The sequence below is a fragment of the Cygnus atratus genome, chromosome 12 (genome assembly GCF_013377495.2).
Source record: "Cygnus atratus isolate AKBS03 ecotype Queensland, Australia chromosome 12, CAtr_DNAZoo_HiC_assembly, whole genome shotgun sequence".
NCBI lineage: Eukaryota > Metazoa > Chordata > Aves > Anseriformes > Anatidae > Cygnus > Cygnus atratus.
The window spans coordinates 1853807-1864694 of NC_066373.1; the positions used below are offsets into that span (position 1 = coordinate 1853807).

Genomic DNA, 10888 nt, shown 5'->3' on the forward strand with positions numbered 1-10888 from the left:
AGGGCAGGCTGCCAGCACCGAGCCCCGGGACGAAGGTCACAGGAGCTGCTGGCCCCAAAAACCCATCACTGGGGCTCCTGCATCCCGCTGGCAGCCCGAGCACCTGCGGGTGCACAGCCCCCCCAGCACCCTTCACAACCCTCCTGCTCCCTAGGGGCAGAGCTTTGTGCCCAGCTCCACCGATGCTGGGTTTGTGCCTGTGCAAACGCGCGCGCCTGGGCTGCCTTTTTTTTTTTTTTTTTTTCCTGTTCTTGGCATTTTGGTGGAGCGAGATAAGAGTAAAAAACAACAGAGCTGCTCGGAGAGTGAAAAAGGGAGATAGATAACGCAGATACCGACTCCTACACAAAACAGTCCTGGCTTTATCGCTGCTTTTTATCACAGTTCCTCTAAAAAAAATAAAGAGAACAGCCCAACTGGAATGGGGCAGCACATTAAAAAATGAACTTTATACTGTTGGCTCTTTAGTTTTATATTTAGATGAAACAAACTTAGATTCTTGCGGTCGATACCTTCCCGAGCGCGAGGAACCCAGAGGTCTGGGAGCCCCATTTGCTCTGCCAGGGCTGACTGAAGAACCTCAAGGAAAATTTAGGAAAGCGCCCGATAACGGGTGATTTTCAGGGTCCTTGCCTGCCCTGCCTGCTCCCATCACCCAGCCCTGTTTGAGGCCACCGGGCACAACGGCTGGAGCCTCTGTAAGCTGGAATGGGACGGTTGGGATGGTCTAATGCAGCACAGCTCGTGCCAGCAGGATGAGGCCGGTCCCAAAGCATCCCTGCTGGGCTGGGTGTCATCACCCTCGGGGCTGAACCTGTCCGCTGCGCTCAGAGCCACAGCGTGACCAGCAGTCGCAGAAAAGAGCTTGGAGAAGCACCCTGGGGAGCAGAGCCAGCAGGCCTGAGGCTACAAAAGCAGGTTGAGAAATACAAACACCTCCCCGAGCATCCCCGTGCCCTGCAAACCAGCTGTGAGTCCACGGGGGACAAGTGGGGGACAGGAGGAGGGTGCCTGGGTGGTGCTGCCAGCATCGCGGTGGCACCGCCACCATCGGTTGGGGCACCACCACGTGCCACAGCCCCACGGCATCACCACGGCCGGTGACACCGAACACCCCCAGGAGGTGCAGCGAAGCATGGCACGAGCAGGTCCCAGGTGGCCGAGGGTCCCCGTCCCACCGCGGGGACGTGACCGCCTGTGGCTGGGGACCTGGCGCAGGTGGCCCGGCTGCACCGAGCGGCTGCGGTATTTCGGGAGCAGGAGGCATGGAGTGGCAGCAGGACTGGTGGCAGCACCGGGAGGTGCATGGCCCCGCATGCTTCCAGCAAACCCAGCTCGCATGAGCCCAGGCAGCCTGGCCCTGCAGCCCCCAAAAGCCACGACACCCCTCCGAGCCCCTCTTTCTGGTCCGGCCCTGAGAAAGAGGGAAGGGGAAAAAATAATAATAAAAATGGACTGGAGGTTTTTCCCTCCCCTTGCACTCCCTTCCCTACCTTCTTTTTGAAAAACATAATTTATCTGTGTATTATCAAGAAATCCAGACACTTTAATCAGTGAGCTATGAAGTCAGTATTTCCATTCTTATCTAGCGGAGGAGTGGAAATGGAGAGCAGATAGGCAGCTCCGAGCCGGGCCGTGGTGGGGAATGTTAATGGGAGGAGCGGCAGAGCCATTGGCTACCGAGCTGCTGCTATCGCTGCCATTATCGGGGTGTTATCGAGGCAACCATCGCAGCGCAGTAATGGGGCCAGTTCAACTTTCCGCATTATCATAGGAGCTGGAAGTAGCACGAGAGGCCTCGCCTGGGAGACGGAGCAGCGTGCGAGCGGCCCAACTTCCCGGTGGAGAAGGCGAGGGGAAGGCACCGAAAGAAAAAAAAAAATTAAAAAAAAAAAAAAATAGCTCCGGGTCTGGGTGATGCCGGCGGCACCGAATGTGCCACGGGGATGCCGCCACCGCCGTCCCCATCCCACGCGTCCCCGAAATCGCCGCCCGACCCCGCTGCCGCTCGGAAGGCAAAGACAATGCGTCTATATTTCATCAGATGAACAAATTGGAGAGGCGCGTTTCCTCCGCGCGCCGTTGAATGGGAGATGTCAAGAAATATGTTGATGTGAGAAAGAGGAGATAAAGAATTATTTTGGAGGAAAAAAAGCCGTGGAAGGCTCTTATCGCGAGTGACTCATAGGCGCACACTCCTTAACCCTACTGCGGCCCAAGGTCAGCAGTTACATTCCTTTCGGCATTTCATCCTTTCCAAAAAAACATGTTGCGACAGGAACAATGAGGAGCCATCACTGCCGCGGCAATCGGAAGAGGGAACTTTATTACCCCCGAAACACTTGAACTTTTCTGATAAAACGTGAAGCAGGACACCGGCCTCGCCAAGCCGAAGCGTCCAAAACTCCTGAGTCAGGCAGCAAAAACGGTCACGGGACGTGTCACAGAAAAAAAAAAAGAGAGCTGGGCCTTCTGCTTCCATCCGTGCTCCTCTCCACGGGGAGGGAGGAAACCTCCTCTTCCCCCTCCTAGGGATCAAACCCAAGGTCCTGGGTGTCCGCAGGATGCACAGAGCCGGCCAGCAAGAGCCGCTCCTGGGTGCCAGAGGCATTTTTCACTTTTTCTTCCCAAATACAGAAAGCCAGAAGGTTTCTCTGCTCCTGCCATCCCCTTGCAGTGCCCTGACCCGTGCTTAGGGCTTTCCCTTCTCACCACATGGGCACAGGGGAAAAATCCGGGCTGGTTTTGTTCCACGGCACCGCCACAGCCTGCGTTTTCTGAGGCTGCAGCGGGAACAGCAGCAGGCAGGGCAAACATCCTCCTCCCTTGCTCAGAAAGGGTGTATTTGACCCCAAATCCACCAACACCAAGAAAAACACAGCAGTTCTGTCCCCAGGCTTCGCCAGCCCCGCTGCTCCCAGCTTGGGCACCTCAGGAGCATCACTGTTGCCACGGATGGGGGTGGCATCGACCCCATGGATGGCACAGGGTTGGGAGCGCTGCGGGATGCCCCGGGGATGCCCCCACCACCATCAGGCACCAGAGGCGGACAAGGCCACGGTGATTCCGGCTCCCGGATGCCTTCGGGATGCCACCATCACACGGTGTCCCCGGGGCTGCCCCGGCGCGGGGAGCCCACCTGCAGCACGGCGCTATCTCCTGGCGCAATCTGCTGCAGCGCTCCCGGGGGAAAGCGCTGCTCCCTTCCCTGCCCCGAGCTGGCCGCCTCGCAACTCGGCGAAAGGGGAAGCTGCAGCTTGCTAGGTGGCCTTGTGATTCACGAAGGGAAAACAGAGACCTTGCCCAACTGCGTGAGTCCGGAGCCAGAGCCTTCAGCCCCAGCCGGAGGCTCCCTGTGCCTCCCTGCAGCCCTTTGCCCGCTCCGGCCGCTGGTGCTGGGGACGTCCCCGTGGGGGTGGAAGAGCAGCGGGCACAAAGGGCAGCGCCCGTCTCCCCACGGGCCCTGCAAGCGGGCGCTTGCCAAGCCCATCGCCGCCGGGATGCTCTTGGCAAACAGATTTTGCTGCGCTGCCAACCGGACAGCATCCTGCGTGCAGCCAGACCCGCTGGTGGGGGCTTTTGGGGGAAAGCCAGCCCAGGGATAAACCCCTCAACAGGGTCAGAAAATGGGCGCGCTGCGAGGGGAGCACCCACGGGGCATCCATCCCCTGGCTGGCAGGGCACGGCACAGCCCAGAGCCTTCGCAGCAGATTGGTAACGTTGCCCTGGAGGGACGCAGGGACGAGCCGTCCCCTCTGCCACCAGCCGTGGGGACAGCTCCTCTCCCAGACCTGGGGGTCCACTGGGACACACGCACCCGGACCCCTGGCAGAGCGGTGACCCCACGGCGGCTCCGTGGGACACCACAGCCCTCTCCCACCCGGAATATCTTCCAGCATCACCCACGGCTCATTGAACCCCTCCGCCCAGCACCGAACAGGGGCTGGGGCCCTGCTGGATGTGTCCCACCCCTACAGTGACGGCCACGTCCCACCCCCATCGGAGCATCGCCACCCCAGCCCGGACCCCCCCCGCACGCCACGGGGACACCCCAAGGGACCACGACGGGTCCTCACCCCCCAAAAGCTGCTCCCAGCGCATCCCAAGGAGCCGGCAGCAGCGGCTGCGGGGGCAGAGGTGCCACGGGGCTTGGCGCCCGTGCCAGCACGGCTGGCACTGAGTCACGGCTGGCAAGCGCCTCCGAGGGGCTTGCACAAGAGGGGAGGGGCTGGCACGCAGGGTGGCAGCGCCCGTGGGAGCAGGACAGACACGGGGGCCGGCCCCGGCAGCGGTCCCCCGGCATCACAGAAAATACCGGTTTTGGGAGGCCGCCCCTGTCCTCGGGTCCTCCCTGCAGACGAGGCGGGGAACCCTCCCCAGCCAGCAGAGCAGCCCGGCGGGGGGGGAAAAAATACGCCACCCCAGCCATCCCAACGCCCACCCGTCCCGGAGCATCCTTCCCCGGCGGGTGCCCATGGGGGAAACCGAGGCACGGAGCAGCGGAGGCTGACGGCGGACGGAAAAGTGCAGCAGCAAGGGGAAAAATAAAATAAATCAGAAAGCGGAGGTAGTTAGTCACCTGCGCGCTACCGAAAGGAAAGGACCGCTCAGAGAGCAAACTGCAGGAGAAGAGGGCAGGAGGCGTGCCGGGAGGATCAAAAGGCACGGGGTTACCACGCCGGCACTAAAAATAGGCTCTGGGCCGGCTACTGTAATCTTTACAAGAAATTCACTCCGGCTTTCCACAAGCGCCCCGCTCCCGGGAAGGATGGCTCCCACGGCCCCGGCACGCAGCGCCCCAGGCAGAGCTGAGCGAGGGAGGGAGGGAAATAAAATAAAAATAAAAAAAAAAAAACACCCCATCGAGAAGGAGGCATGGCTTTACCAGCACAGATGATGCTCGCTATCTAACACCATCTAATAGCAATTAAAAAAATATCCCCACGCAAAAATGTGACTGCGCTCCCCCCCCCCCCCCCCAAAAAAAAAAAACAAAACCACCGCCGTGTGTTTGCTGCGCGGAACAGAACGGGGCGATAGCGATCGGAAAAGAAAGTCAGCCCTCGTCGAACTAATGCAACATCTGTAGGTGATAAAAGGCGCTGAGGAGAGCTCGCCTTCTACACGAGGCTTGTTTCAGAGTGCGAGCATGTGGGGGGAGAAAAAAAAAACAAAAAACAAAAAACAACACACCCTGCGAAATGAAAACACACATGCAGCTGCCCCCCATCAGATAATTAGAGCGCCTGCATTAATCACATTTGCAGTGGAACAAATTGTTGGAGCCCTTTTGCCCCTCTTTTCAATGTTTGTTATTGTAGCGAATCCTGCTCCAGTCTGGTCGGGAGAGATAAGTGGCCCTTATCTCCCCTGGCAATCTTTATCAGGATGGAGATCGGGCCTCCGCGCTTATCGGGAGCTCAGATCTACTCTAGCTGAAAGCAGAATAGAAAGGGAAAAGAAAAAAAAAGAAAAAAAAAAGAAAAAAAAAAACCACAGGCAGGCTCCTGCAAACTACTACAAAAAATGTTCGCTTCCAGTTAATTTAGGAAGGGGGAAGAAAAAAAAAAACCCAAAAGAACACATATATATTAAAACAACAGCACCCGGAGAGAGGCACATCGGCAGCACGAGATCAATCTGCGGCTTATCAGTTCCCCCATCTGAGGACCCGGCGCTGTGAGCGCACGCACACGCAGCTGCCAGGAGCCTCGCTCCTCAGCTGTGTGCCCGCGCTCCCCTGTTTGAAGTTAATAAATATAACAGGCTATCTGGGCGAGAGATCAGCTCCTGCTCTCTATCAGCCCCTCGCATCTATCTACCAGCAGAACAAAAGGCAGAAGGAAAAAAAAAATAAAATAAAATTAAAATAAAGCAGCAGCAGCTGCAGGGAGGCTGCTGCATTTTCAGCGCTGCTGAGGGAGCGGGGGGCTGAGCCACAACCGCCCCCCCCCAGGCACGGGCAGGTATCAGGCAGGAGGGCCCCTGCAAAATGAAAAAGCTTTTGCCACAAGCTGAAAAGCCTCCACGGAGCTGCCATCGGCTGGCAGAGCCTTCCTGCTGCCGGGGGGCTCCGGGCAGCACCCTGCCTCCAGGAGGGGGCTCAGGACCCCCCCCCCACCCAGCACCCATCCCCGGGGAAAGTCGCTGCGTCAGAAAGGCTTCGGCACAGAAAGCTGAAGGAGAAGGTTAAAGCAGCTGGTTAAATATAGTCCAGTGTCTGATCTTTGTCTTATCGCTCTTGGCGATCGCCCGCTCTCCCTGCGATCTCCCCTCCGAGCCTTATCTGCGCTGCTCATCGGGCTTCAGAAAAAAATGCAAAAAAAAAAAATGAAAAAAAATATAATAAAAAAAAAAAAAGAGATGAAGACAGAGAGAGAACATAGCGTCACTGAGGAAAATAAAATAAGCAGATATGAATCTGGAGGAGGTTTTAATGCTCCAGCCGAGATGATAAAAAGGATAGACTTTGTGGAAACAGGTCCGGTCTGTACATTAGAGGAGTCTGGTTACCAGAGCCCTGATTCATGCATACTTTCCCTCCTCAGGAGAGAGCAGTCGGAGGCAGCCGAAACGCGCTCTCGCGGCGCTCCACGTCTCTAATGACTGTTTTCATGTTGACACATACAGGAAGGGTTCCAAGCTTTCAGCTTTTAATCAGTTTTGGCCATCGCTGGCGGCCTGAGATCAGCCTCCCACTTTATCATTTCTTCACATCTCGGCAGAAAGCAGCCGGGGAAGGGAGAGCCGAGCCGCCCGCGCCCCGCCAGCGCGCCCGCGGAGGCTGAGCGCCCCGGCGGCCCCCTCTGCCCCCCTACCCCCCCCCACTCCGTGGGCTCCCCGTGGCCGTGGCGCGGAGCCCACGGGCCGGCAGGATGCTATCGCCCCGATCGGTGTTGTTACTGGGGCTACCGGAGAGGCTTCTCCCGTTTTCCCCCAGCTGGAGCTCGCGTGCTCCATCGCCACCGGGGATGGAGCCGCCCGCAAGAGGGGCTTCGCTGCCCAGGCCCGGGGAAGGAAACCCGCGGAAGTCGGATAAAACAGAATTACCCGAAAGGAAAAAATAAAATTGAAAAAAATAATAAAATCAAGGAGGCAGCCGGGACTATTTTTAACTCTACCCGGGTAAAAGTCTAGCTGCGCTTTATCACCAGAACAATCACCCCAGGCAGGGAAACAGGTAGGTGCAACTCAGCCTTGCAATTATTTCAAGAGAAAGATAAAGCTGTATTATCACATGGTGGCCAGCCTTCCCTATCCTCGCATCTCGGCCTTATCACCGGCTTCGATCGACTCAAGGGGAAGAAAAAAAAAAAAAAAAAAAAAGGAGAAAAGAAAACCAACAGAGAGGAAGGAGGAAAAGAAAAAAAAAAAAAAGCAGCCAACCAAGCCCGGCACCGAAAAAACTTCCAGCACTTCGCCCAATTTCTTGGGAGACGCGGCGGCACATCGCGGCATCGCGCCGGTGGGCACCGATAACGGGGCTCGGGGGGGGGGGGGGGGGATCCTGGAGCGACACCCCCAGGATCCCAACCTCCTCCCTGCCCTAAGGGGCCTTTGGGTGCCGGGGGAGCCCCCCCGGAGCCGGGGGTGTCCCATGGGGGACGGAACCCCCGTGGGCGGCCCGGGGAGCCCCTGCCCCGCTGCGGCTGAGCGGCGGGCAGGGGAGATAAGATCCCAATTTGAGGCCGTCCCGACAGAGCGATCTTTATCGGGCCGGGACTCGCAGAGCGGAATATTTTCGAGCCTTATCGGGGGCCCCCATCGGGAGCCGGTACCGGAGGAGCCACCGAGCTGGCAGCGCCGCCGGGGAGGGGAAAGGAGGGGGGGGGGCGCGGCGGGGACGAGCTGGGGAACGGGGAATGGGGAAGGGGGCCGGGATGAGCTGGGGAATGGGGACGGGGAATGGGGCTGGGGAACGGGGACGGGGAACGGAGCCGGGGAAAGGGGCTGGGGAAACGGGGCGGGGGGGGGGGCAGCGGGCACCGGGCGCAGCCAGGCACGGGGCTCCCGTGGGGAGACTGGGGCAGAAGGGAAGGAACCGGGGGGGGGGGGGGGGGGTGTGTGTGCAAAAAATTAAAAATAAATTAAAGAAAAAAAAAAAAGCGAGGTGAGATAGCACCGGGGGGAGGAACCGGGACTCACGTTTGATCTGCCGGGGGTTGCTCTGTTTCCTCCTGGACATCGCTCGGCGGGGGGCGAGCCCGGCGCCCCGGCTGGCTGCTGGGCGGGCGGCGGCGGCGGCGGCGGGTGGGTGGCGGGGGCGGCGGCGGCGGCGGCGGCGGCGGCGGCGGCGGCGGCGGCGGCGGCGGCGGCGGCGGGCGGGCCCCCCCCCCCCGGGGCTGCTCGCATCGCCCGCCCGCCCCTCGCTGCCGGGGCCGGGGCCGGGGCCGTGCGCGGCGGAGCGGAGCCGCCGCCGCCGCGGGATTTTTCTCAATGGGGCGCGAGGCCGCCTCGAGCCCGCCCCAGCCCTCCGAGGGGGCGGGGCCGGCCGCCGCCGCGGCCGCTCATAGGCTGTTGCCCGCTCTCCCCGCCCCCTCCCCTCCTCCCCTCCTCCCCCCCCCTCCCCTCCCCGCCGGCCACGCCCACCGGATGGCGTAGCCGGCGCGCGCGGCGCGGGGCGGGGCGCGCGGCGCGGAGGGGGCGGGGGCGGCGGCGGGGGGCGGGGGGAGCGGGCAGGGGGGGGTTCGGCCCCTCCCCTCGGGGGTTCGCCCCCCCCCCCCCGGCATGGCCTGCACCCCCCCTGTAGGGGTCCCCTTTTTGGTGTCCTCACCCCCCCCCCCCCCCCGCAGGGTCCCCACGGCCCTGCTGTGGGATCCCAGCCCCCCCCCCCAATTTGGGGTCCCCCCCCCCCAATTTGGGGTCCCGACCTTCTTTTGGGGTCCTCAGAGCATCCTCTGGGATCCCAGTCCCCCCAGTTTGGGGTCCTGACCTCCTTTTTAGGCCCTCAGAGCATCTTGTGGGACCCCAGCCCCCCAATTTGGGGTACCGACCTCATTTTTGGCTCCTCAGAGCATCCTCTGTGACCCCCAGCCCCCTCAATTTGGGGTCCTGACCTCATTTTGGGGTCCTCAGAGCATCCTCTGGGACCCCGGTGCCCCCATGGGATCCCAGCCCCTCCCCGGTTACCCCTTTTGGGGTGCACCAGGGGTCCTGACCCCCCCACCCCCACACACACTTTGGGGTCTCCAGCTCCCCTTTGGAGCCACTGAGCTCCGCAAGGGACCCCAAGCCCACCCAGGACCCCCCACCTAGGGGTGCACAGAGGGGACCTAGTACACAGGGGGCCCCATCCTGCTCTGCCCCATCCCCTTTTGCGTTGGGACCCTTGGGGTGCCTGCGGGGTGCTGCTCTGCAGGGTGCTGCCCCCCGAAATTCGGCGCCCCCACAGTTCCCCATCTGCCTCTCCCACCTTCAGATCCAGCTTTGCGAGGGTGGAGGAGCCAAAACCCACGGCCAACGGGAGCTGCTCGGGGTTGGGGCCGCGACCCGAACGTTTTTGCTCTCAGGGGTAACCAAAAAATGGGGCCAAACCCAACCCTCGGCATGGGGGGGGCTTTGCTGGGACCGCTGCTCCCGGGTTAGTGCCTCTTGGGACTCTGCGGGAGCCCTTGATGGCACGGCACGGCATGGCACGGCACGGCATGGCACAGCAGCTTGGCCATGTTCCCTCTCTGTACACCACTGAACGCTGGGTGTGCTTTTTTTTTTTTCCTTCTCATTTTTTTCCTCTATCATTTTTTTCCCCTCTTTTTTTAAAGGGTTTTTAATTAGCTTCCTGTTTCAATGGTGGGATAATGAGTTTTAAGCGGCACATGATTCCAGTAAAGAGGTCAAGCCGGCAATGAGGATGTCAAAAGAAATTAAGTTAGGAATTAAGAAGAGTTCCAGGGGTAAGAGAGAAACCGGCGAGGGCGGGCGGTGCGGCGGAAGAGAAGGGCTCGCTCTGCGCCCGTTGTCTGCCCACCCCCAAAAGTCCCAGCGAGGCGTGCGGGGTGGTTTCACCTCGTTTGGGCCCGAGCTGCAGACCTGGAGACCGCCAGAGCTCGGGGCCGGTGGCTCTGCTTCCAGTGCCTTGCTATTCCTTGCCATGTGCGTAATGCCGCCGAGCGCCTGCGCACGTCCTTGCGGGGCCGTGACACCGGGCGCTGCCCGTCCTCTGCTTCGGCTCTGCTTGGAGGTGAAACCCCTGCGGTATTGGGGGTTCTGCTCCCCAAAGCCATCTTGAGGGGGTTTCATTTGTTGTTTTGGGGTCAGGGCGCTGGGGCTGGCACCCTTGGGTGCGCCCCTGAGGCTCAGCACTGATGCCGGGTAGCCGAGGGCTCTGGCTCGCGCCGCATCCTCCTGGGGAGACCTTTGGGCAAACCCTTCAGTTCATGGGTTTGTCATAGGATCATAGAATATCCGAGTTGGAAGGGACCCACAAGGATCATTGAGTCCAACTCCTGGGTCCCCAAAGGACTACCAAAAATAATAAAAAAATCAGACCAGGTGTTAAACGCACGCCAACAAACACACGGATCCGAGGGGCTGTGGTGGGGGACGAGCGTGCGCAAATGGGGTTGGGCACCAAGTGGCTGCCTCTCGCTCTACAACGAGTGGCTAAAACCCCCTGAAACCAGCCAAAAACCCCTCAAACCAGCCAAAAACCCCTCCAACTGGCCAAAAAAAAAACGTGCCAGAGGCTGCCTGCAGCACCAGCCCTGCCCCAGGGACAAACAGGTTGCAGTCAGTCCTCACCCTTGCGCATTCCTCGCCAGTGTCCTTTTAATTAGCTCCTTGGCACCCTCCCAAGCCCTCCGAGATCCCCCCGAGGCCCGAGACTTTGCAATCGCTTCAGAAAATGTAGGACTGAGGGCTGGATCCACGCTGCTGGACCATCCCCGAG

General features: G+C 60.2%; 1 protein-coding gene across 1 annotated transcript in view; it reads right to left on the bottom strand.

Moving 5' to 3' along the window:
* Positions 1–8185, bottom strand: part of ZFPM1 (zinc finger protein, FOG family member 1) — a 31621-nt gene extending 23436 nt beyond the window's left edge. Inside the window, 1 exon segment of the mRNA XM_035566233.1 lies at positions 8146–8185. Coding sequence (XP_035422126.1) covers positions 8146–8185 — 40 coding nt within the window.
* Between the last annotated feature and the right edge of the window lie 2703 nt (positions 8186–10888).